Source organism: Heptranchias perlo, chromosome 12 (genome assembly GCF_035084215.1).
Source record: "Heptranchias perlo isolate sHepPer1 chromosome 12, sHepPer1.hap1, whole genome shotgun sequence".
NCBI classification, from domain to species: domain Eukaryota; kingdom Metazoa; phylum Chordata; class Chondrichthyes; order Hexanchiformes; family Hexanchidae; genus Heptranchias; species Heptranchias perlo.
In genome coordinates, this window is record NC_090336.1 from 29,013,861 (window position 1) to 29,041,236 (window position 27,376).

A 27,376-nucleotide genomic window follows, 5' to 3' on the forward strand; every position below is an offset into this window, starting at 1 on the left:
GAATGAAGTAGCTAATTTGCATTTAAAGTTATAACTGGACAGTAATTAGTTGCTTTATTAATTACCTTCCTGAATTTAGAAGATACTTGTAGATATACAGACCATAAACACTTTTTATATATCCTGTTTTTGCACAGATTGGTCTATGGCTATGTAGAGCAAACAATCTTGAGATTTTTCAACTTTTGGGACATGGAATTTTGCAGCTAGTAACCAGTTACTGATACAAAAATATTCAGTTTTAAGGTGCATATCACATTTTGTACAATATATTGTTCTTTTGATTTCTCAAATTTTAAAAAAGTAGCCATATTTACATTTAAAGTAACAACTATAAAGTAAAATATCACAATTTGAAAGTAGCAAATATAAAGAAAAATTCTCTTGCACCTGTTTTGAGTAAAATTGTATATGAAATTTAATCTCTTCAATTTTATAAAAATTTACTACAAGCACATACCAATTTTTGAACAATTATTTTCATGATTTTTTACATGCTTTATTACATGTACATCTTGTCCGTAAATCAGAACATAAAATAATAATTTTTTTTAATAGACAATATACACAGGGCTATACATAGCAAACCACCTTAAAAAAACCGTGGCATGAACAATAGACATTAATTTGACTTGGGAGGGGAACGTGCAGGTGGTGTTGTTCCCATGTGCCTGCTGCTCTTGTCCTTCTAGGTGGTAGAGGTCGCGGGTTTGGGAGGTGCTGTCAAAGAATCCTTGGCGAGTTGCTGTGGATGGTGCACACTGCAGCCACAGTGCGCAGGTGGTGAAGGGAGTGAATGTTTAGGGTGGTGGATGGGGTGCCAATCAAGCGGGCTGCTTTATCTTGGATGGTGTCGAGCTTCTTGAGTGTTGTTGGAGCTGCACTCATCCAAGCAGGTGGAGAGTATTCCATCACACTCCTGACTTGTGCCTTGGAGATGGTGGAAAGGCTTTGGGGAGTCAGGAGGTGAGTCACTCGCCGCAGAATACCCAGCCTCTGACCTGCTCTTGTAGCCACAGTATTTATATGGCTGGTCCAGTTCAGTTTCTGGTCAATGGTGACCCCCAGGATGTTGATGGTGGGGGATTCGGCGATGGTAATGCTGTTGAATGTCAGGGGGAGGTGGTTAGACTCTCTCTTGTTGGAGATGGTCATTGCTTGGCACTTATCTGGTGCGAATGTTACTTGCCACTTGTGAGCCCAACCCTGGATGTTGTCCAGGTCTTGCTGCATGCGGGCTCGGACTGCTTCATTATTTGAGGGGTTGCGAATGGAAGTGAACACTGTGCTGTCATCAGCGAACATCCCCATTTCTGACCTTATGATGGAGGGAAGGTCATTGATGAGGCAGCTGAAGATGGTTGGGCCTAGGACACTGCCCTGAGGAACTCCTGCAGCAATGACCTGGGGCTGAGATGATTGGCCTCCAACAACCACTATCATCTTCCTTTGTGCTAGGTATGAATCCAGCCACTGGAGAGTTTTCCCCCTGATTCCCATTGACTTCAATTTTACTAGGGCTCCTTGGTGCCACACTCGGTCAAATTCTGCCTTGACGTCAAGGGCAGTCACTCTCACCTCACCTCTGGAATTCAGCTCTTTTGATCATGTTTGGACCAACGCTGTAATGAGGTCTGGAGCCAAGTGGTCCTGGCGGAACCCAAACTGAGCATCGGTGAGCAGGTTATTGGTGAGTAAGTGCCGCTTGATAGCACTGTCGATGACACCTTCCATTACTTTGCTGAACCGCTGCTTAATCTAAAAAAAGGTTTTCAAATACAGCTACTATTAAAAGGTGCACTGAAATATCCTAATGTACAGAATATACCTAAATATTCAGAGTGAATGTCTTCTCGACAACATCATTGGTTTTTGTGTGTCGAACTTCACAAGTATACTCTTCTGGACCTGCACCTGCGGTGATAGGTAGTTTTGTAATTGTAGAGTAAAGTCCCTTGCCATCAATTTTGGGCATTTCTATGATTTGTTTATCCTTGTATTCCGTCCATCCCTTGCTCCAAATAACAAGTATGTCCACTGGGCAAAAATTTTCAATCTTGCAAGTAAGAGTTGCTTCTCCACCCTTATTGGGATGAGCAGGGTCACACTTGATTTCTGACACTTTGGGAGTCACAGCTGTGAAAACATGCAAAGGCAAAATGTTCATAAATACTATAATCAAACTTTAAAAAAGATTTTTTTTTTAAAATGGGGTCAAAAAGTTTTTCAATAACTGCTCAAGTTCAATATTTAAAGTTCCAAAAATGGTATAACATATCTACAAATTTGCACTGAACACATGCAATAAATGCTACTTTCTTCAATTAAAATGTTCAGTGCTGTATTATATATATTTTATCAGAAATGATGAACAAAGTCTGCATTTCAAAACATATTTAAACTCACCTTTGAGGGGCAGTTGAATACATCTTTTGAATACATCACTTTTGGAATTCTCTTCATACTGAAAGATTAATTCTCTTTCAAAGTCTTCAGCAGTCACTAAAAACATCAGACAACTGTCTATACTGTAAGTGTTTTCAGGGGTAAGCACAGGACCTGAATTTGTCACTCCATCTTTAACGCGATCAGATCCTTTGTACCACTCAACAGTAACATTTTTATGGAGAAGATCGTACACTGAATGGGACACAGATAAGGGCTCGCCATACACAGGGTTCTTTGGCTCCATTTTGAATTCTGAAAATTTAGGCGAGCCTATAACATAGAAAATAATATATTTAATGGATACAAAAAGGCAAGATTAAGCCACATCCTATCTGCCAAGAATTTTTTTAATTCATTCTCTGGATATGGGCGTCGCTGACATGGCCTGCATGTATTGCATATCTCTAGTCACCCTTGAGATGGTGGTGAACCGCTACTGTCCACAGCATGAAGGTACTCCCAACAAAGCTGTTAGGTAGGGAATTCCAGGATTTTGGCCCAGCTACAATGAAGGAATGGCAATACATGTCCAAGTGACTTGGAGGTGATAGTATTCCCACGCACCTGCTGCCTATGTCCTTCTAGGTGGCGGAGGTCACGTGCTGCCGAACTTGCTGCAGTGCTTCCTGTACATAGTACACAATGCAGCCACAGTACGCCGGTGGTGGAGGGTGTGACTGTTTATGCTGGATAGGGTGCCGCCAGCAGACTGCTTTGTCCTGGTTAGTGTTGAGATTCTTGAGTGTACTTGCAACTGTACCCATCCAGGTGAGTGGAGAGTATTCAATCACACTCCTGACTTGTAGGTGGTGGAGAGGCTTTGGGGAGTCAGGTGAGCCGCTCACCATAGAATACCCAGCTTCTGACCAGCTCCAGTAGCCATGACACTTGAGAGTTTCTGGTCAATGGTGACCCCCAGGATATTGATGGTGGGGGATTTAGCGATGGTGATGTCATTGAATGTCAAGATGAGGTGGTTAGATTTCCCCTTCATATCCAAAACGTAAATATATCAATGTTTAGTAAGCAGACTTTTCATTGTTGTAGTACTCATTTTCCTCAGCCTGCATAGGCCAAGAGGAAATAGAAAGTGGCATTTCCACTGTGGTGTAGAGCATTTTGTAAATTTAAAAAATGGCACCCATACAAAAAGTCTTGCCCTGCTGATGTTTGAAATGGTCAGCTCCTAAAAGTTTCTACTGCACCTCAAATTTAAAGAAAATCTGTATAAATTACAATTTTGTTTAAATTGGCAGATTATTGTATGATTAGACTATTTCTCAACAACACTAATTAGGCAGTAAAGATCATAGTGGTAAATTGGGCTATTCTTATTCAGAACAAAGAAAAGTGAAAGTAATATAATTGCACAGTTAAGAAGTTTTAGCATTTCAAATGTACAGGGCAAGTACAGGGCATTTCACAGGGCAAGTACAGGTCATGCAATTAATTCTGGTTAGTCTCTTGATCTTTGAACAGTTGCCAACAGAACTCATTTCATCTTAAGCATACCGTAGCTTGACAAACAGAAAATTTTAAACTCACCTTTAAGAAATAGCTGAAAACATTGCTTAAAAGGTTTGGTTGAAGATTTTGAATGACAAACTTCAATTCTGTATTCAGCTTGATGATCATCAGTACTTGGAGTCAAGGTTACTTGGGTGACTTTGTTGTACAGACCATTTTCACAGGATGAATCTTCCATAATGTTTCCATGTTTTCCAATCTGGTTCATTTTCACCTCATTTCTGAACCATTCAACTTGAATATCCTCTGGATAAAAGTTACTTATAGAACAGGTTAAAGTCAATTCCTTCCCTAGTTCAGGGATGGGAGGATTGCAGATAATTTCAGATACCTTAGGGAAAGATACTGAAATAAAGAGAAACATTAAGAAAAGCTGAAATACATCTTTCCAAATTTTGTTTCAGATATTGGTACCAAAAGTTCTGTGTAACAAATTATTTTGAATGTATTCAATGTTTGTAAGTTAATTAGAAAGCACCAAATAAGTGGACTGTTAACATTCATCCCTACATAAGTATACTCACAGAAATGCAAACAAGTCTTAGTATTTTAAACCAATGTTATTCTCTAAGCTAGAGCTTGTCATTTAAAAAAAATACTCCACAGAAAATAGTTACTTCAGTTTTTCATCACAACTAACTTTTAAGCACCAGAATAACTCAGTATGTAAAGGCACAGTGTGGTAAACCATACAGATCAGGAATCCAAGATTCAATTCCATGTATATGCTCAACTACCGCAGGATTGTCACCAGGATTTTGATTACATCACCTGGCATTGCACTTGCAAGCTTTTCAAAAATGGGTTAATGTGTGTTTTACCTAATTTTGCTCCCTAATTTCAAACTATGGGAACATACACAATGCAATAATTTTACTGCTGATGCATTTAGATCTGTCATTCTGTGGCAAAAAAAATTGCATTAATGTAATATAAAATTTACAAACCAAGAACTCCATGCCTGATCAGGCATTATTTCCTGAACATCACTGTTCACATTTTTGGGAAATAAGACTTTAATGTCCCATGTGATTTCACTGATACCAGCTCCACTCTGAATATGCCTAGCAACAATGTAACCCAATTTGTTCCAAACAATTTTGTGTCCCCCCCACCATTATTTTAAGTGTAGCTCTTCAATCTTTAAATTTTCTAAACACTCATGTGGTCTGGGGAATATAATATCCCATCAATGCTCCACTAACATTAAAATTTAACTGCATATTGATGACCATGGTCAGAATATAACTTGGATCTAGACAAGGATCCCCTCTGAACAACTACTTTTAGTGAGAAGTTCGCTCACTGACCTATTTAGGGTACTATTAGGTTTGCCTAACTGTCTGAGGAACTGTAGCATTAGAACACATTTAAACTCCAGTAATACTGTTTTGCACACCAGAACCAGCTGACTGCTAATCTTAGCCATCCTGGTGAAAGGTGGCAAAGGATAACAAAATTTTGAGTGAATACATTTTTATGAAATTAGAACACAATTTAGTTTAGTTATAAACAAAAAGATCTACATTTTTCATATTGCAGAAATGTTTTTAAACTGAGAATAAACATACCTAAGTTTTCAGGAATGTATTCTGCAATCCTTGGATACATAAGACTCTCATGTGCAACCTGGCATTTATATTTACTCTGTAGGTCAGATAGTGTTGGAATAATTGTACATGAACTGGTAAGTTCATACAACTCATTCTCAGAAATGTGAATTATTTCATCTCTTTCCATAATAGTGTCATTATTTTTGAGCCATTGGACAGTAATATTTTTAGGATAAAATGAATGCACTTTGCAGGACAGAGTCAACTCTTCTCCAAGTACCGGGTTCACTGGTTCACATGAGATAGCATTAAGTGAAGGAAAAGCTGTAAAATATAAAACAGTAGAACATTACTACATACTTACATATATATAGTATATTAGTGATAAACTTTTTCATAACAGTATCTTTTTTGGTGGTGGATGAAAGAATAATAATGACCTGGACACCCCTGTTCTTTAAAGTAGTTCAATGGGATCTTAAACATCCACCTGAACAAGAAAGGGCCTCAGTTTAACATCTCATCCAAAGGATGACACCTCCAGCAGTGCAGTACTTATTCTGTACTATACTGAAAGGTCAGCTGGAATGTGAGTTGAATCCACAACATTCAACTCCAACTGAGTCAAGGAAAGGAACAGGAAATGGTAAATGTGTGTAAAATATGAAAGGGTGTTCATTAGCAGGGGTAAAAAAAACAATGAGTGTGATGACTGATTACATCCTAAAAGTATCTAGCCAATTAGTCAATTTACAACCTGGGGTACAGCTGGGCAGCACTGAATTATAAGTCAGAAAAGCGAGAAAAGAAAAGGAGGGAAAAAAGGAAAGAAGCCAATTATTGTAATGTAGGAAATGTGGCAGCAAGGCCTCACACACAGCAAGGCGATAATAACCAGATAATGTTTGTAGTGATGGTGGTAAAATAAATTATAACAATAAGAAAAAGAAGAAAATGCATATTGGAAATAAAAGCAGAAAATGCTAGCAATAACAGGTCTACCAGCATCTGTAAATATAATTTAGCCAATCTAAAGGGCTGGGGTCAGGTGGCACTGTGACTTAGCACATTATTCTTTCACCTCTGGTACCTGGTCTGAATTCATTCCAAAAAGATGGGATGAACATTTCCACTTTTTAAATGACGGCTAAGAATCCTACATGATGGAAGCTGGAGCCATCTCAACACAATTTTTAATGGTCTGGAGTCTATGGGATAAAACTGCCTGCAAATTGGTAATTTCACTGAGGCCACAGAGATGACTAACTTAGGAAATGATCAAATTTGCAACAGTTGATCACATTTTCACAACTAAACACCTGGAAGTGCTTAATGCTGACAACAGATGCTCAGCATGGAAGGTTGCTCTATTCCCAAGCACTGAAATTCTTCATATCAATGCGAACAGAGGAAAAAAAAACACCAACAAATTTTAAAAGGGACTGAGAAATGTCAAGAACTTTGCATTCAGGTTACCTTTTACTTCCAGTTTGATCTGTTGCTCTGCTGGATTTCTCAAACCAATGTGCTGAACTTCACAGAAATATTCACTGTTATCATCTTCTCGGATCGTTGCATTAAAGAGCAACATGCTGCAGACGCTGTGAGAGTGGTCAGGAGAACTAAACTCACTCATACTGTGGGAATATTTTTCTGGATAGGAATTCTCTTCAGCTACATTGTTGTGTTTCAACACAGGATGTTTAATTCCATTCATTATTTTATACCAGGTGACCGTTAAAGGACGTGGCTTGAAAACATTTATCGGACAAGTCAGCATCACTGTATTGTTATGATGCACAACTGGGGGTCTAATTATGTTAGCCAATTTAGGAGCAACTAAAGGGGGAAAAAAAAAAACACAAAACATTCAGTTTTAATTACACACAACTTCTGAAGATAAATGTTATTGATTTATCTTTTATCATACATTACTCACAAAATGAAAGGTCATTATCTATACATGTACTAAACAAACAATGTTGTGTCTCCATTAATCTTAAGCCATTTCAGTTCTCTTTGACAACCATGCAAGTGGTCTGTTCCCTATCCTACTTCCTCCACCCCAACCCATGTTGCAGCTTTAGTTTCTCTTTCATCTGTAGCAATACCCAGACATGCCAGTAGTGCAGCTCCAAATTCAGGACAGGTATAACAAAGATAATCTCACCCAAGACAGAGTTAGGAACATAGCAACAGAAGTAGGGCATTCAGCCCCTCGAGCCTGTTCCACCATTCAATTAGATCATGGCTTAACTTCATCTACCGTCCTCGGTTCAGTAACCCTTAATACCCTTGCCTAACAAAAATCTATCAATCTCAGTTTTGAAATTTTCAATTGACCTAGCCTCAATTGCTTTTTGGGGGGGTGGGGGGAGGGGGGTGGGAAAGAGTTCCAGAGAGAGTTACATCCCAGCCCCTATCCCTCCAAACTCAGGCTCTCTCTTTCATAAATAGGGACAAATATCCATTTTTACAGCTATTAGTGGGTCAGAGCCCCACCTCCGGCTCCAGGTCAGTGAGAGGAATAGGAGATTGTGAGAGTGAAGTAGTGGAGGGAGAGAGGGGAGACACAGATGCAAGGGGACACTTATAATAGCTCATTTGCATTATTTGTATAAGGAGGCACCGTGAGCAGATGATCAGATCAGAAAAATAACCTAATTTTCCTCTTTACAAATACCCCAACAATCCATTATTGAATTGTTTTTTTCCTAACCCATCAATGAAAAACGTTCTTTTTATTTACGGCAAAAGTCAAAGCTGAGAGATTTCAGAATGGAAGTTTTGCCCAATTCAAGAACTGAAGCCACAGAACCAGGCCTGGTAGGCTACGATGAAGCAAAATAGCCTTTATCCGATCCGAAATGACACCAATGTCCTTGTGGAGAAGGCGAATAGGTCAGTGGGGAGAACATAATATGTTTGGGGGGGGGGGGGAACTAGGCTTGATATTAGGGAGGGACAGCAGGATTAATGAAACTGTAGGAGTAGAAGCAGAAGGCTTAGTTGATATAGCAAGAAAATATTACAAGAAAAAGGGAAAGAGAGGGGCTTTGGGATAATGCAAGGTAAAAGCACCATTGTACAAGAGACAAAAGATACCAAAAACTAATTGAGAAAACTAGGAAAAAGAATAAAGCTCCATTATCTAAAAAAATTGGAATCAGGATTGATATGTAGGTAAATGGACATTGCATTCAAAACAAATTGAAGTGCTAGATGCACTAGTAGCTATAAAGGACATGATATAGTAGCTATAATTGAGACATAACTTAGGTTTGGACAAAATTGATAACTTAATAGTCCTGGTTTAATATTTTCAGGAGAGATGGAGAGGGGAAAAGGGGGCAGTATTAATAAAGTATTCTATCCCAGTGCTAAAATGTAAGAATGTTCTAAAGGGTTAGGCTAAGACAGAATTTATATGGATGAAGTTAAGGAAAGAATGGGAAATGGTACAATCTTGCTGTAGTTGTAGGCCACCAAATAGTGGAGAGAAGATACAGGAGGAAATATGTAGAGAGGTGAAAGAACAACTGGACAATATTATTGGGATGATTTTAAGTTAGGAAACAAGACCACAGATCAGCTGTGAAGATTGTTCAAATGTGAGATGAATGGAGTACAAAATGTATTTGTATCAGGCAAAAAAGGATGCATCAAAGAATAGAGATTGTAAAAAGGAGGCATGTGATAAAACTAAGGCTAAGAAAATCATGAGAAATATAGAAAGTATAGTGAGGTGAAAAGGATAGAAGGGCCAAAAGAGAATATGAAAAATGGTTACAATATAGACATCCTTACTATTTCTTTTTAATATGGATATTGGAAGTAAAATAATTCAAGAGTAGGACCTCTCTGGGATGAAGAAAGAAATCTAATTATGAAAGACGATATTAAATAGATCATTTGTCAATTTATTTTTTAAATGATGGAGGAAGTAAGAATTCAGTTATATTCGAGAAGCACGTGAAACAATTGTTGGGGATTAATTGTAGAAAAGAAATTTGTGCTGAAAAGGTTAGCAAAACTCAAGACCTGCATCCTGAACTCTGATCACAATTTTTCAATCTTTCTTAAACATGCAAATTGTGCCAAGGTACCTGACAGCAGCTGTTCGAGAAGGATAAAGCAGGTAACTATAGACTAATCAGTAGTGGACAAACTTTTAGAATCCATAATTTGTGATTAAATTAACCAGCATTTAGAGATGCAGAGGATAATCAAGGACAACCAGCGGGATTTGTTAAAGGCAAGTCTTGTTTGACAATTTAATAGTGTTTTTTTTTAAAAATGGTGACGGATTGTATAAAGGGAATTCATTAGATGTACTGTATATGGATTTTTCAGAAAGAGTTTGATAAGGTTTCTAACAAGACGCTGGTTACAGAACTTCAGGTATATAGAAGAGGAAATGTAGCAGAAGGCTGGGTGACTAACAGCAATCAAGGGTCAGGGTTAATGGGTGTTGCTCAGATTGGAGAAGGGTTGTAAGTGATATATCCCAGGGGTCAGTGCTGCTTCCATTTTTGTTCTCACGATTATGAGTGTGTGAATGTGAGCGGAACTGTAAGCAGGAGCCACTTTTTTGTTGATCCATGAGCAACACCATAGAATATCAAAGTTATTCTAAACATGACCAACCCTTGAATTAATACCATGTTTTGTAAATCAGCCAAGAAAACTGCCATGAGGTATCACTGAGCTATGAGAATGGGTCTCTTGACACAATAAGCTTCTGTTTATTCTTGAAAGAGTAAATGAACATATCTGAAGAAAAAAATCCATCTATGCCACAAATAGGTGAATTAAACATCATGCTTCCCCCCACCCATGAAAATAACACAATAGAAAAATTACTCAAACATCATACATATTATTAAAAAACCTGTACATTTACTGCCCTTCTGTGCTAGTATTTCATGCTTTCTAACTGCCAGCTAGATGGAGCTTGGGGGCAGATACTTTGTAAAGAATCCCTTCTTCCATGATATTACAAACAGGAAATACTCTATCCTCACTTGTGTCATTACAAGAAAGACAATTCATCATGTTACTGATGGAAGAAATTCTACAGAAATACGATTCTGCAAGCCAAAAAACACTAGTGAAATTTGAAGGAACCTTGCTTTATACCATTTATGCAGTGACTTTGCATAAAAGACACTCTTTTAAGCTACCTTCAGTTCTCTGCTGGATTGCTGTAATTTCTTCCCACTCCCTCTGCATTCTTTCACATCCTACAGTTCTGGTTCCAGATATGTTCTAGCCTATTGGTCCTTTGTTGAACAGTTCAGTACCACTGTGCCCTCTCCATTTTTCCCTTCAACATTTCTTCATCACACAGCTTTTATCCTAAATTAGTAACCATATCATTTAAAAGCACTCACTCAGAATTGTAGATAGGGGATTTTACTACAATGGATTTAATTTTAACAAGTCATCCATGAGAGGGAGGCAAAATATGTCAAGAGGCCCATTCTCAAATAGCTCAATGATACTTTAAGGCAACTTTCAGCCACAGAAGCATCAATTTGCGAATGTCTTTTGGATGGAGCAGGTGGTATATTATACTGTTCAAAGTGGATATCCATGAATGCCATGAGAAAACCTGAGGGCCACAATACCATAAAGTACTCATTTGAAAACTTATGATTGTTAGTTCTAGTGGACATGACTTGGGGTTGCAACATTTAATGAGTGCAATCAAGAAGTGGCAGTGAAGATTATTGATGTGATCAATCTGAACACACAGCGTCCACACATTCTACCTAACAGAACGGCGACTTCTGATAGACTTATAAAAAGCTTACTTCCATCAACTTGTAAAGAGATGCTTCTGAAGGTGTCCTCACTGCAGGCTGGATGCATCACTTCACATGTGATTATTGCTTGATTATCCTCATTGATGTCAGGATAAACCGCAAGAATGCTAGAAACGCTGAATGTTCCATCATCATTTTTCTGGAAACTGCCCAACTTGACTTTCCATTGACACTCAGCATGAATCCTTTTTGCAGTCTCATCTTTTTTCCTGTCAGTGACGAAAGGTATATGGATCATGTAGTCTGTATGCCATTCACCAATCAATTTCTTTTCAGAGTCCTTCACCCTCTTCAAATACCAGGTGATAGTAATGACATCAGGTCGGAATCCAGACACTTGACACGTAAACTCTGCAAGTTCTTGGTGTACAATTCGGGCAGGTATTTGAATGTCTGATACTTTTGGTGCAACTGGGAATAAAAGAAAATTTAAAGAAATTTCAAGTTGGATTGTTCCAAATTATCTTTGACGCTTCCTGAAAATTCCAATCATTTGGTATATCTAGTCTTCACTGATTGTGAAATACATATTAAAAAAACCTGTACATTTACACAAAGAATGCTCCCAAAACGCTCGTCATCGGAACAACTCAGCAGGTACAAAGACCCTACTTGAGGATCTTCATGTTAGCAGAATGATTTACATTTTGGAAATAAGCATTAAATAATTGAATATAAGCTTATCATTTCCCTCTTTGAAAAGGTGGAGTATTTTGAATTAACAATTACACCCTTTGGAGTTTCTTTCCCTTGTAAACGTTCACCCAGTCCACTAAGTTCCAGAATATACTAAGTAATTGTCATCAGCAACACTGGTACCAGATCAAAGATTCAAATACAGTAAGACAGTACAAGGGTTAGAGTAACAGTAACACACTGTAGCTGCAAACAGCAAATTAATAAGGAGTTTATGAAGGTACAAAGATTCTAAGCAGAAAGTTTATGAAAATTATCCATCAAAATACAAAACACAAATAAAATACACTTCACGATTAGACATTTCATACTTAGTTTGCATCTCAATTAAGCACTCGTTAGCAGACTAATCATTTATGTTTAAAAACACTACAGATTGGTGCTGTTACAACTTGATGCAAAAAAAATCAAGCAATTGTAGCAGATTTGGTGCAGTATTAGTTAACCAGAATATACAAGAATTTGCTGGAACAGCAGAAACTATGCTGCAGTAAGAGTTATTATTGCCCCCCTCCCCACCCCCATAACCTAAATTTCCTTTGTCATTTCACTCCAAGTTTATCCCCTAATCTGTCCGAAGTAGCACACGTAGAATTGTAGGTTTACCTTTAAAGTAGAACCGCATGTAGAAGAAAATCCCCACTGCTATTAATGCAACAGAAATAATAATGCTTGCAAAGATGCTTCCAACTATTGATCCTGTGGACAGACGAATTTCTGCTTCTGTAAAAAAAAGTTACATATTTCTCATACTGGATTTTAAAAAAATGGTTCCACAACTCACCAGTGTAAAACCGTATAATAAGAGTAAAGTATACCAGAGAAATACTTAGCACAGCTCTGGACCAGCCAAATCAGGGAAAGTGCTCATAAATAACAGGCATTTGTTTTCACACATCTGAGTGTCCCATATTGTCTGCAACCCAGTTGTGTTATTTGGAAAACTGGCTATTGCACCTATAATGACTGAAAATCCAGTGTCTACTGGGACTTACATGTCATTGAAAATTTGTGTCAAAATGAAAAATTTGTCTATAGCAGCATTGTGTGTGTCTTTGGCAAGCAGCAGAGGGTAATCGCTTGCAACTACAATATGGATGCAATTGCCAAACAAGTAGAAAGCACTGTTAGCCATGTGCTCAGGGTTTTTTTTAAATTTCGTTCCTGGGATGTGGGCGTCGCTGGCAAGGCCAGCATTTATTGCAAATCCCTAATTGCCCTCGAGAAGGTGGTGGCGAGCCGCCATCTTGAACCGCTGCAGTCCGTGTGGTGAAGTTCTCCCACAGTGCTGTTAGGTAGGGAGTTCCAGGATTTTGACCCAGCGACGATGAAGGAACAGCGATATATTTCCGAGTCGGGATGGTGTGAGACTTGGAGGGGAACGTGCAGGTGATGTTGTTCCCGTGTGCCTGCTGCCTTTGTCCTTCTAGGTGGTAGAGGTCGTGGGTTTGGGAGGTGCTGTCAAAGCCTTGGCGAGTTGCTGCAGTGCATCCTGTGGATGGTACACACCACAGCCACAGTGCGCCGGTGAAGGGAGTGAATGTTTAGGGTGGTGGATGGGATGCCAATCAAGCGGGATGTTTTGTCCTGGATGGTGTCGAGCTTCTTGGGTGTTGTTGGAGCTGCATTCATCCAGGCAAGTGGAGAGTATTCCATCACACTCCTGACTAGTGCCTTGCAGATGGCACGAATGTTACTTGCCAGTTATCAGCCCAAGCCTGGATGTTGTCCAGGTCTTGATGCACGCGGGCACGGACTACTTCATTATCTGAGGGGTTGCAAATGGAACTGAATACTGTGCGATCATCAGCGAACATCCCCATTTCTGACCTTATGATGGAGGGAAGGTCATTGATGAAGCAGCTGAAGGTGGTTGGGCCTAGGACACTGCCCTGAGGAACTCCTGCAGCAACGTCCTGGGGCTGAGATGATTGACCTCCAACAACCATTACCATCTTCCTTTGCGCTAGGTATGACTCCAGCCACTGGAGAGTTTTCCCCCTGATTCCCATTGACTTCAATTTTACTAGGGCTCCTTGGTGCCACACTCGGTCAAATGCTGCCTTGATGTCAAGGGCAGTCACTCTCACCTCACCTCTGGAATTCAGCTCGTTTGGACCAAGGCTGTAATGAGGTCTGGAGCAGAGTGGTCCTGGCGGAACCCAAACTGAGCATCGGTGAGCAGGTTATTGGTGAGTAAGTGCCGCTTGATAGCACTGTCGACGACACCTTCCATCACTTTGCTGATGATTGAGAGTAAACTGATGGGGCAGTAATTGGCCGGATTGGATTTGCCCTGCTTTATGTGGACAGGACATACCTGGACAATTTTCCACACTGTTGGGTAGAGGCCAGTGTTGTAGCTGTACTGGAACAGTTTGGCTGGAGGTGCGGCTAGTTCTGGAGCACAAGTCTTCAGCACTACAGCCGAGATGTTGTCGGGGCCCCTTAACCTTTGCTATATCCAGTGCACTCAGCCGTTTCTTGACATCACGTGGAGTGAATCGAATTGGCTGAAGACTGGCTTTTCCGATGGTGGGGATATCGGGAGGAGGCCGAGATGGATCATCCACTCGGCACTTCTGGCTGAAGATGGTTGCAAACACTTCAGCCTTGTCTTTTGCACTCACATGCTGGACTCCGCCATCATTGAGGATGGGGATGTTTACAGACCCTCCTCCTCCCGTTAGTTGTTTAATTGTCCACCACCATTCACGACTGGATGTGGCAGGACTGCAGAGCTTGTGAAAGTCCAAAAGTGAATAGAAAGTCAAAATCACTGGACAGAAATACATGGTTTTGCTATATTTCAAAGAGCAAAATTAAAGTCATTTGTGACTGCACATTTTCTTCCATTACTTTTTCCCATCATCTTACATCTATTTTTCCACTTTAGTACTTTTCTTCCACTGTAACAGATGGTTTCATTTCATTATTTTCTTTCTTTCCAATGTTTTTCTTCTTTTCTCAACAATCTCTGCAAAAGTTTCCTATGAACTTCTTCCAGTTATCTAATGGAAAAAGGAAATAAGGCATATCGGCCAGAAAGTTCGATGTTCCATTCCTACTTTGTGCTGAGTGGGCTGATCCCAGCCAAGCAGTAGTTAGAGGCAGCGCCTGTGCCAGGTAGGCGAAAAATCAGCCACGATTCCCAATCCTAATTGCTATCCTGGCTAGAAAGTGCACACGTGGATGTTCAGTGTGGAGAGGATTGCGTTTGGCTGCCTTGTTTTCTAGAGTCAGTTGGCTGAGTTGCTGGGGGCTACTGGCATCTGTGAAACAGTATATCAGGAAGGAAGAAAGGAGCAACGGGCTGATAATTTGCAAAAAATGTTTCCTTTTTGAACTATTCATACTATTTTTACTTTCCCTCAGGACTTTCCCCCCAATTCCCCCCCTCTTTTTCCGAGGCAATGACTGGGAGCTATAGGACATAGACTGTCAGGTTGTTTCTCTCCCCAGATTTCATCTTGCTGTCTGCCATAAGCACATGCAGCATTGAATGACCTGAGCACATATTTTTTTCCCAATTTGAACAGTGCTGCCAAATAACCAGAAGCAGAAGTACGCAACAAATCAGATGTTCTGTGTGATGACCCTTATTGTGGAAGCTCTTGCGATTAGTTCCACAAACACATGTTGCTCACTCTCTCACATGAAGACAGCTGAATGTCAAGATCAAGTTTTATATTTGTTCAAAACTGTTTAAACTAAAAAAATCAGCACCTCATAAGGATTCTCAAAATTCTACAACTGGAACCTCTGTCACAAATCACTAACTATGATAATTTGCAAAAAATGTTTCCTTTTTGAACTATTCATACTATTTTTACTTTCCCTCAGGACTTTCCCCCCAATTCCCCCCCTCTTTTTCCGAGGCAATGACTGGGAGCTATAGGACATAGACTGTCAGGTTGTTTCTCTCCCCAGATTTCATCTTGCTGTCTGCCATAAGCACATGCAGCATTGAATGACCTGAGCACATATTTTTTTCCCAATTTGAACAGTGCTGCCAAATAACCAGAAGCAGAAGTACGCAACAAATCAGATGTTCTGTGTGATGACCCTTATTGTGGAAGCTCTTGCGATTAGTTCCACAAACACATGTTGCTCACTCTCTCACATGAAGACAGCTGAATGTCAAGATCAAGTTTTATATTTGTTCAAAACTGTTTAAACTAAAAAAATCAGCACCTCATAAGGATTCTCAAAATTCTACAACTGGAACCTCTGTCACAAATCACTAACTATTTACAGTAAGATAATTGCTTCATTGAAGTGTTGACAGAAAAGTAAAACTAGCAAGATTGTCATTGGTGGCTATACTTATTCCCATTTCCCTCACTACTTTTCTTACTACCATGGAACCCTCCTCAACCTAGAATCTTTTGGACAACAGAACACTAAATGGCCAATGCTAACTCCCTGTAGACTCCCCATGCCATACAGCCTGTACTGTTCCCACAAACTGAAGACTGCTCTCAGGCTTCCAAATCTCTCTGATGTCCCTTTCTCTCAATGGCAGCCCCTATTATTCATTCACCATCTCCTCACAGCATATGACATCTATTCAAAATGATTGAGATCAGGAATTCACCGTGTGCAGAACCACAAACTTGGAGTACGTATCCTTCCATTCTGTGATTTGGAAATTTATAGCACCAAAATCCCATCCTTCATGAAAATTAAACTATTTATTACAGTTGGAACGCACAGCAATTAAATACAACACTGGGTAACAGGTGAAGAAAAGGGCTGTACACACAAAGCCAGCTGCAGCTCAAGTTGGTACTTTTTTGACTGCACCAGTTTTCTTAAATGTTGGTGGCTCATGTTAGAGCAAAAAGTATGAAATTCAAAACCTGTAATATTCACCCCATGGCCATTTGGAATACTAGCCAACAGAAGGCCCTGTTTGTGCAGAGTGAGAAAGGCAATATTCCCTGTTCCCCATTGAGAGATGTAACATTTTGCTTCCACAAGATATTTTGCCTTCCAGCTCATCTCTGAATTAATAAAACTCAACCAGTCTTCAAGGGAACAATAACCAGATTTAGTACTTGAACCCACATTCTTCTGCCCAAGGAGTTGACATTTTGTAAATATTTTCTACCCTTCTAGGTTTCCCCATATGATGAACTGTCCCCAAGCTGAGAAAGTTAGCAGGCAACTGATCAAATGGCTCTACTAATGTCACTTTACAACCAGTTGCCAGGAAAATGCAGCCCAAGACAACCCAGAATGCATTTTCCTCACAAAACAGCCTACCACTGACTCGATACCTGCCACCAAGTCTTAAGTCAAGATCGGAACCTACTGCATGAGGAACAATGGTCATCGGCTAATTTCCCACTAAAAAGTTTGTTAATGCAATGAAGTGGAAAATATTAGTCGAAAAACTACAATTAACCTTTCTCAAGAGTCACAAAAATTCATCAAGACACATGGGGAAGTCAAAACTGGATGTTTGGTAAGGAAAAGGTATCCAAGTTATTGGATGGAACACAAGTCTGGTACTTCAAAATGTTTTGAATGGATTTGAAAAACCTCCAACAAAATGCTCAAAACCATAGCAAAATAATAATTATTCACAATATACATGTACTCTAATTTACTCGCACCTGTCAGAAGGAGTTAATAGAGTTTTGTATCGACACCAATTTAAAATGTTTTATAAAAATACATCAGATTAATAAACACAAAGAAAATTCAAAAGGCCTTGCTTGTCTGTATATAACGAATCCATATAAAAGCTTCATATTTAATTGTTTTCCCTATAAAAATTAAAACTACAATACACCAGTTAGCACTGGAGTGCTTTTCAATACAAACTTAGTCAGAAAGTTTTATACTTTGCATTTTAATAAAAAGCTAAGACCACCACAACTTACCTTTCAAAGTCACTAAAGCATTCACAGAGTATGGCTCTGAAAAAGTCTTGTGTGTCACTTGGCATGTGAAAGTGCTGTCAATGTCTTCTACACCAGGCTCCAATCTAACTTCAGTGGTTACATTACATGTTCCATCAGGGTTTTTGACTGGCGGGGCAATGCATACATCAGTTAATCGTTTTGTTTCTCCTTGTGATGGGGTTGATTGAAACCATTCAGCATTGCTCTCGCAAGGATAATATCTACTTAACTGACAACCCAAGGCCATCTCTCCACCAATGCCAACTTCCACAATTTTTTCTGAAACCACAGTCACTGTGGGGCGTGCTGCCAAAACAAAAGGTACATTAACCTCACTAATAACAGTGGCTATTAATCAAAAGTAATTCATTGGATATGGCATTCTGAGGAAACGAAAGGGTTATAAGTGAGTTCTTTCTTTCTTGATACAGTACAACATTTAAATTCAAGAGAACTTTGACTGCTGATGTGCAGGTTTTTAATCTATTTATTTATTCATGAAAAAATGAAAAGGCTTTAACAGATAATTGCTGATCATATTTAACAGTAGTTAAGTGTTAATATACCACATTTATCCAGGGGCAACAATGTGCTTATTTGAGGCATGTGTCACCTCTTCAATCAAGCACAGGTTTGTGTTTTATTTGCCTTTGTAAATACTGCCATACACAGTTGACACTTCCAATTTGGTTAACTTTTACATCTAGTTCTTGATTCAACTAATTAGTGATATACCTTACACTTTTTAAAAAAAACATACTTGATGATTTAATACCACCATGTATCACCTCATATTTGTCACTGTTAAATACATAAAAGAACCTGACTGGGGATAGATCTGGCTACACTGTGAAGTTTACATTGATCTTATTTTATTCTTTCATCTCTAGTTCATTGCATATGCTGTATGCAAGGACTTTGATTGGCGGGGCGATGCATGTCTCAGTTAGCCGTTTGCAGTCTAAGAAACTCCTGCATTTGTACAAACAGGTTATGCAAAAATTTGATTAATCAAGTGACTTGTTTTATTGTAGAAATGTTTCTTTTTTTTTCTCTCTATCACTCCATTTTTATAATTTGTAGCAGATAGAGAAATCTATAAACCTGGATGGCTTCCTAGAAGTGTTAAGAGAAAGTCCTAACTGAAGGTGAGCTCTGCAAAGCTGTCTGAAAATTGAAAGACATTTCTTGGTTATTGTATCAGCTATAGTGTGCCAGAAGGATTAGATGATCACAGTGTGTAAATGAAGGTAAAGAAAAATTGCTGTTAGAATCATCTTCTATTTGTGTTAGGATGAAAGCGGTTAGAATGCTTTTCAAAGTTTAATTTTAATGATACAGCACTTAATGGTCAGCTTCAGCTGAATACTTTATGTCCCACTAACTCAACCGCCTTACTGAATCAACTACTTTCAACAAGTCCTTTCAGTGATCAACTTAATGAGATTTTACTGTGAGTCATAGATGAATAAAATGTTTCAAGATCTGAATGAGGATTGTTAGTTTGTGTGACAACTTCTACTCACATGTACTATTGGATCATTAATAAAATCAGGCCAGAAAGCATTGGACAATAGGTGCAAACCATTTTATATTTAAGGGCATTTCCTTTGCAAGATTTTACATAGAAGTACATAGAATGTACAGAACAGAAATAGTCCATTCAGCCCAACAGGTCCAGGCCGGTGTTTATGCTCCACACAAGCCTCCTCCCTACTTCATCTAACCCTATCAGCATATCCTTCTGTTCCTTTCTCCCTCATGTGTTTATCTAGCGTCCCCTTAAATGCATTTATGCTAGTCGCCTCAACTACTCCTTGTGGTAGCAAGTTCCACATTCTAACCACTCTCTGGGTGAAGAAGTTTCTCCTGAATTCCCTATTGGATTTATTAGTGACTATCTTATATTTATGGCCCCTAGTTCTGGTCTCCCCCACAAGTGGAAACATCTTCTCTACATCTGCCCTATCAAAGCCTTTCATAATCTTAAAGACCAGAACTGTTCACAGTACTCCAAGTGTGGTCTAACCAAGGTCCTATACAAGTTTAACATAACTTCTCTGCTTTTCAATTCTATCCCTCTAGAAATGAACCCCAGTCCTTGGTTTGCTTTTTTTTTTAATTGGCCTTATTAACCTGCGTCGCTACTTGTAGTGATTTATATATCTGTGCCCCCAGATCCCTCTGCTCCAATACCTCATTTAGACTCTTATTATTCCAAGCAGTATGTGGCCCTCTTATTCTTCTTACCAAAATGTAATACCTCACACTTCTCCAAATTGAATTTTATTAGCCAATTACATGCCCATTCTGCATGTTTATTAATGACTTAAAGTATTTTGTTGCAGTCCTCCTCAGTATTAATTATACCCCCCAATTTGGTGTCATCTGCAAATTTTGAAATTGTACTTCTGATTCCCGAGTCCATTGGAAATGGTGAACAACAGTGGCCCCAGCACCGATCCTTGTGGAACACCACTTCCCACCTTTTGCCAGTCTGAGTAACTACCTTTAACTCTACTCTCTATTTTCTAGCCAGCTCGCTATTCATTCTACTTGTCCTGACTCCACATGCTCTGACCTTAGTCATGAGTCGACTGTGCTGTACCTTATCGAACGCCTTTTCAAAATCCAAATATATTACATCTACTGCATTACCCTTGTCTACTCTTTGATACTTCTTCAAGGAATTCAATAAGGTTGGTCAAGCATGACCTTCCTTTTTGAAATCTGTGCTGACTATTCTTTATTATATTTTCGGTTTGAAGATGTTTTTCTATTACATCTTTGAGTAAGGATTCCATTATCTTTCCTACCACTGACATTAAGCTAATTGGTCTATAATTCCCTGGACTGGTTCTATCACCCTTTTTAAATACAGGAATCACATTAGCTGTCCGCCAGTCCTCTAGCATTATTCCCTGTTCTAATGAATATTATAAAAAATTATGTAATGTGTATGTAATAGTGCCTCTGCTATCTCTCTAACTTCTTTTAGCATTGTGGAAGCAATCTATCAGAACCATTTTATTTTTTATTTTCATAGACAGACAAACCATTATGACATATGAACACTGATGGCATTGTGTAACACTGCAGTGTAATAGTTTATAGTAGTTGTTCATAAATCAGCTTACCTAAAACTTCAAGCTTTACCGCCTTAGAGGCCGTATCATCTGGTGGAATAACAACTTCACATTGATACTGTCCAGCGTGTTTAAATGTGACACTTTTTAGCAACAGTGACATGTTTCCCTTTAGAATGGAGTCTTCTGACAGTTCTGCTTCTTTCCACAAATTACTTATTACTCCATTACTGAAGACAAAGACTTTTGATTTTTCAGTGTCACTAGTGAAAGACCACAAAACGCCCAAGTTCTCTGCAGTCAGCATAGCCCCAGTGAGTTCAGCAATTTCACACTGTATAAGTCCATTTTCATTAACCATTACTTCCACAGGATTTTGACTCACTCTCAACTCCAATTTTGTTTCTGCAGATTAAATAAAACATAATTAGTGTCCACCATACAAGGTTGTGCCTATATTAACCTCAACTTACATAGAATGTACAGCACAGAAATAGGTCAGTTGGTCCAACTGGTCCATGCTGGTGTTTAAGCTCCCACCCTTCACCGAACCCTTTCTGCATAACCTTCTATTCCTTTCTCCCTCATGTGTTTATCTAGCTTCCCCTTTATCTAACTTCACCATTAACTGGTTCTGATAAAAGGTCACTGATCTGAAATGTTGGAGGTGATTTTAAACCCCAAGAACGGGTGGGTTGGGGGCAGGTGGGAGATGAAAATAGTTGTTTTTTTGGGTCGCAACCGCAAAATTTTCGGACTTTGCATTCCCAGTGGGAAACCTGTACTTTTAGGCGCCAACATTAAACCCCGAAATAAAGCCAGGTTGCGGTCGTGACCCAAAAAACAACTATTTTCAACTCCCACCCACCCCCAACCCACCCGTTCTTGGGGTTTAAAATCACCCCTGTTAACTCTTTCTCTACAGATGCTGCCTGACCTGCTGAGTGTTTCCATCATTTTAGGTTTTTATTTCACCATTAACTGTCTCATTAATTAATCTTCTCTCCCTCCCCACCAAAAACTAGCTAAGGGAACACAATATAATCTACCCAAAGTGGCGAGCTTAGCACATCATGCCCATCCATTTGTAGTTTCACTTTTTCAATCAACTGTTTTTCAGTACACTTTTTGTAGTATCTGACAGTAGCAATTAAATCGTTAAGACATCTGCTTGTTAAATATATTGTTCCACATACAAATATAGGTTAGAGACCTCCAAAAAAAATCTATTTTTCTGTCAGTTTTCTCCCCTCCCATCTCCTAAAGGCAGAATCCTTGATGGAATGTGCTTCCAATACCTCAGCCAAATGGTCATTAATTCACACGTAAGCCAAAAGAGAAAATTTCAATAGGAGGAGGGAAACATTGCAACTGTGCAATATTTTGGGTATCTTCTCACCAAGTTTCTCCCCTCCTTTCTTCTCTCCTAAAAGTGAGTCCTTGCTCAGCCAGTTCCAGACACCAGCTGGAAGTAAACTACTAGTCGCTACTAGAAGTGACTACTATTTACTAGAGACCTGCGAGCCTCAACAGTGAGCGTCAGCAGGGCACTGTGGACATCACAGCTAAGCCTGATCCCGTCCTTACCCGACATTCACACAAGTAAGATTCCAGCGACACCAATCTGCAAAGAGAATGCTTGTCAATTCCACCTTTTCTAACTCCCAGTGCTGAAGCCAAAAGTACCATCCTATTACCACACCTCCCGGGATAAGCTAATGGTGTAGACTGAGGACCAACCCTGGGATCTTCCTGGTCTGAACAGCTCACTCGATTACTGGTGAAACTCTTTGAACCAACAATCCTCCATGACTAAAGTTACATTAGGGCAGCCCAAGCCTCCCTTTGCCAATTCAAATCCATTCATTAAATACCATGATGTCTTGACTGATGTGCAAATATTTACATTTAATGTGTAATAATTTACATTTATCAATGTTTTAATTTGTCATTTTTTGACTATTTGCATAGTTAGTCTAATCATTCTGTGGGAACTCTGGCTGTTTTCCTCCACAAACCCTGACACAACTGTAGCAGCTTAACCTTAATCCTAGCAGGGATTGGCTAATTTGGCACCGATTGAGATCAAATATAATCAATAACTAGAACGATACCCAGACTTCAAGGGTTAAGTCACGAGGAGAGATTACACAAATTGGGGTTGTATTCTCTAGAGTTTCGAAGGTTAAGGGGTGATCTGATCGAAGTTTATAAGATATTAAGGGGAACAGATAGGGTGGATAGAGAGAAACTATTTCCGCTGGTTGGGGATTCTAGGAGTAGGGGGCAGAGTCTAAAAATTAGAGCCAGACCTTTCAGGAGCGAGATTAGAAAACATTTCTACACACAGAGGGTGGTAGAAGTTTGGAACTCTCTTCCGCAAACGGCAATTGATACTAGCTCAATTGCTAAATTTAAATCTGAGATAGATAGCTTTTTGGCAACCAAACGTATTAAGGGATATGGGCCAAAGGTAGGTATATGGAGCTAGATCACAGATCAGCCATGATCTTATCAAATGCCAGAGCAGGCACGAGGGGCTGAATAGCCTACTCCTGTTCCTATGTTGCTAATATGAGACCTTGCTGCTATGTATTGGTCCATAGTATTAAAACATAGGAGAAGCCTTAAAAGGAGAGAGAAATAAGGGCAAAAGCTAAAGCAACGAAGGAGCAAGAAGGATGAAAGTTTGAGTCCCACTCTGCTCAGGTCTGAATCCAACCACCAGGAGGAGGAGAAATCTATGGGGAGTTACACTATGAGCAGGTCTCAGGCACCCAGTTACAAAAGGCTCCAAGAAGAGGAGTCCATGCGCTCACACTCAGCTTCAAATGTTAGTGCACTAAAACAAATAGAGATCTTAATGGGGGATTTTATCTGAATACATCATCAATAGAGTAGAGACCGGGTGGGGGGGGGGGGGGGGAGGAGAATAAAGAGAGGGAGAATAAAGAGAGGGAGAATAAAGAGAGGGAGAATAAAGAGAGGGAGAATAAAGAGAGGGAGAATAAAGAGAGGGAGAGAGAATGGATAGCAAAAGAAAGAGAGCAGGGATGGAGAGGAGGCACAGAGAGAGGGGCAGTCGCCCGCAACTCCATGTTTGAACCCTCCAATCAGGTTCCCACCCCTGCCACTTCACTGAGACAGCCCTTATCAACGTCACAGTTGATATCCTATGTGACTGTGACCTTGGTAAACTCTCCCTCCTCATCCTTCTCGACCTGTCTGCGGCCTTTGATATGGTTGACCACATCATCCTCCTCCGACGTCCAGCAGGGTGGGACTGCTCAAGCCTGGTTCCATTCTTATCTATCCAGTCGTAGCCAGATAATCACCTGCAATGGCTTCTCTTCCCACTCCCGCACCGTTAGCTCTGGAGTCCCCCAAGAATCTATCCTTGGCCCCCACCTATTTAACATCTACATGTTGCCCCTTGGCGACAATGGCCAGAGAGGTGGAGTCGGTGACTAGGCCTCTTCCCCCTCCTTCAAGACGCTCCTTAAAACCTACCTCCTTGACCAACCTGTCCTAATATGGCTCGGTGTCAAAATTTTGTCTGGTAACACTCGTGAAGTGCGTTTGGACATTTTACCACATTAAAAGCGCTATATAAATGCAATTTGTTCAAAATCATGAGCCGTTTTGATAGAGTGAATAAGGAGAAACTGTTTCCAGTGGCAGAAGAGTTGGTAACCAGAGGACACAGATTTAAGGTAATTGGCAAAAGAACCAGAGGCGACATGAGGAAAAAAATTTACACGAGTTCCAAAAACATGTCAGGTTCCACATGTAAGCTGCGACACCCAGCTCCAACTCACTACCATCTCTCTGACCCCTCCACTGCCTTTGATTTGTCAGGCTGCTTGTCTTGACATCCAGTACTGGATGAGCAGAAATTTCCTCCAACTTAATAACGAGAAGACCGAAGCCATTGTCGTCGGTCCCCGCCAAAAACTCCATTCCCTAGTCACCGACTCCACCCCTCTCTCTGGCCATTGTCTGAGGCTGATCCAGACCGTTCGCAAACTTGGCATCCCAGATGACCCTGACATGAGCTTCCGACCACATAGCCACTCCATCACCAAGACCCTCTACTTCCACCTCCATAACATCACTTATCTCCGCCCCTTCCTCAGCTCATCTGCTGCTCAACCCCTTATCTTTGCCTGTTACCTCTAGACTTGATTATTCCAATGATCTCCTGGCCAGCCTCCCACCCTCCATCAACTTGAGCTCCTCAAAAACTCTGCTGCATGTATCTTAACTCTCACCAAATCCTGTTCACCCATTACCCCAGTGCTCGCTGACCTACATTGGATCCCAGTCCAGCAACATCTGAATTTTAAAATTCTCATCATTGTTTTCAAATCCCACCATGGCCTCGCCTCATCCTATTTCTGTAACCTGGATGTCAAGACAAGCATCCCTTCAACCTTCCGAGATCTTCGCACTCCACCAATTCTGGCCATTTTCACATCCCCGATTTTAATCGCTCCACCAATGACGGCTGTGCCTTCAGCTGCCTCGGCCCTAAGCTCTGGTATTCCCTCCCTAAACCTTTCCGCCTCTCCACCCTCCTTTCAGACGCTCCTTAAAACCTACCTCCTTGACCAAGCTTTTGGTCACCTGTCCTAATATGGCTCGGTGTCAAAAAAATTTCTGGTAACACTCGCGAAGTGCCTTTGGACATTTTACCACATTAAAAGCGCTATATAAATGCAAATTGTTCAAAATCATGAGTGGTTTTGATAGAGTAAATAAGGAGAAACTGTTTCCAGTGGCAGAAGAGTCGGTAACCAGAGGACACAGATTTAAGGCAAAAAGAAGCAGAGGCGACATGAGGAAAAAAATTTACACCAGTTGTTATGATCTGGAATTCACTACCTGGAAGGGTGATGGAAGCACATTCAATAACAACTTTCACAAGTGTGGAGATGCCGGTGATGGACTGGGGTTGACAATTGTAAACAATTTTACAACACCAAGTTATAGTCCAGCAATTTTATTTTAAATAAAATTGGAGGACGGCCTCAACCGGGATCTTGGGTTCATGTCACGCTACACGTTACCCCACCAGCGAACAAATGTTATCTGTTTTTAATATAATGGGTCATTTGCTGGCTCTCTCTGCCTTCCGGATGTTTCTGCCTCTCTCTGTGTTTTTTTTTCTCTGTTTTTTTTCCCTGTTTGTTTTTTTGTTGAATGTGTATTCGGAGGTTCTGCAGGTAACACCTCTCTGTCTGAACACGGTGATTGCCTTGGCAACGGGCAGTTGCAGGGGCAGTCTGTAAACACCATGTATTATTGTTCAATATGTATAAATGCGTAGGCTTCAAGGAGATCTTGAAACATTTGCCTGAGGAAGGAGAAAATCTCCGAAAGCTTGTGAATTTAAAATAAAATTGCTGGACTATAACTTGGTGTTGTAAAATTGTTTACAACTTTCACAAGGGAATTGAATAAATAATTGAAGCGGAAAATTTTACAGGGCTCGGGGGAAAGGGACTAATTGGATAGCTCTTTGGAAGAGCCGGCACCGACACGACGGGCCGAACGGCCTCTTCCTGTGCTTGTGCGATTCTAGAGGGGGAGAGACGGGGCGTGAGCGGGCTCCTCACTTACTACCTCAGCCCGCCTCCGCACGGCTGCTTCAATTTAATCTTCAACCTCCACAATCGACAAACAGCCAAAGTACAACTGGGCCCAAAGGGCGGGTCCCGGTCCCAGCCCGGGCTCCAGCACCAGGCTGGTCGAAAGGCCGTTCCGCTCCCCGCCCCGCCCCGCCCCGGTCCCAGCCCGGGCTCCAGCACCAGGCTCAGGCTGGTCGAAAGGCCGTTCCGCTCCCCGCCCCGCCCCCAGCCCGGGCTCCAGCCCCAGGCTCAGGCTGGTCGAAAGGCCGTTCCGCTCCCCGCCCCGCCCCGGTCCCAGCCCGGGCTCCAGCCCCAGGCTCAGGCTGGTCGAAAGGCCGTTCCGCTCCCCGCCCCGCCCCGGTCCCAGCCCGGGCTCCAGCCCCAGGCTCAGGCTGGTCGAAAGGCCGTTCCGCTCCCCGCCCCGCCCCGCCCCGCCCGCCCCGGCCCGGCCCGGCCATCAATTTCGCACTTTACCTGAAAGCGGCGGCACCACCACGAGCAGCAGCACCACCCGCACCAGGAGCGGCAGCGAGTTCCTCAGCTGTCCCATGGCCCCGGCCCCGGCCCCGAGCTCGCTCCGTCTTTCCTCCCTCCCTCCCTCTCTCTCTCTCTCTCTGTGACCGGGGACGGACGGACGGACGATCCGCCTCCTCCCGCCCCGAGTTTCACTTTCGTCGCCGCCAGCGAGAGGGAGGG

At 40.9% G+C, this 27,376-nt stretch overlaps 2 protein-coding genes across 4 annotated transcripts in view; one reads left to right on the top strand and one right to left on the bottom strand.

Moving 5' to 3' along the window:
* LOC137327924 (ATP-sensitive inward rectifier potassium channel 11-like) overlaps nucleotides 1–17,744 on the top strand; it is a 45,440-nt gene extending 27,696 nt beyond the window's left edge. The window contains exon 4 of one of the 3 annotated variants that reach the window (XR_010964570.1): nucleotides 17,174–17,744. Coding sequence is in view for 2 of the 3 variants with exons in the window: in XM_067993862.1 (XP_067849963.1) it covers nucleotides 17,174–17,206 (33 nt within the window). In the remaining variant the exon portion in view is untranslated. The remainder of the gene's footprint in view (nucleotides 1–17,173) is intronic. The other 2 variants (XM_067993862.1, XM_067993863.1) reach the window with 2 other exon arrangements.
* LOC137327923 (uncharacterized) lies at nucleotides 394–27,376 on the bottom strand. Its single transcript, XM_067993861.1, has 10 exons — nucleotides 27,155–27,376; nucleotides 21,102–21,455; nucleotides 17,944–18,270; nucleotides 12,659–12,775; nucleotides 11,345–11,767; nucleotides 7,005–7,367; nucleotides 5,547–5,852; nucleotides 3,994–4,320; nucleotides 2,407–2,718; nucleotides 394–2,136 (listed from the first exon to the last, which is right to left on the bottom strand). Exons 1-10 carry the CDS (start codon nucleotides 27,228–27,230, stop codon nucleotides 1,829–1,831), a joined length of 2,913 nt encoding a protein of 970 aa, XP_067849962.1. The 5' UTR covers nucleotides 27,231–27,376; the 3' UTR covers nucleotides 394–1,828.

Coding starts and splice junctions, on each gene's coding strand:
- LOC137327923 (XM_067993861.1), bottom strand. CDS start 27,230: ATGGGACAGCTGAGGAACTCGCTGCCGCTCCTGGTGCGGGTGGTGCTG. Junction 18,271..21,101: donor GGTAAAGCTTGAAGTTTTAG/GTAAGCTGATTT, acceptor TTGTTTTGGCAG/CACGCCCCACAGTGACTGTG. Junction 7,368..11,344: donor CTCTTTACAAGTTGATGGAA/GTAAGCTTTTTA, acceptor TTCCCCCTTTAG/TTGCTCCTAAATTGGCTAAC.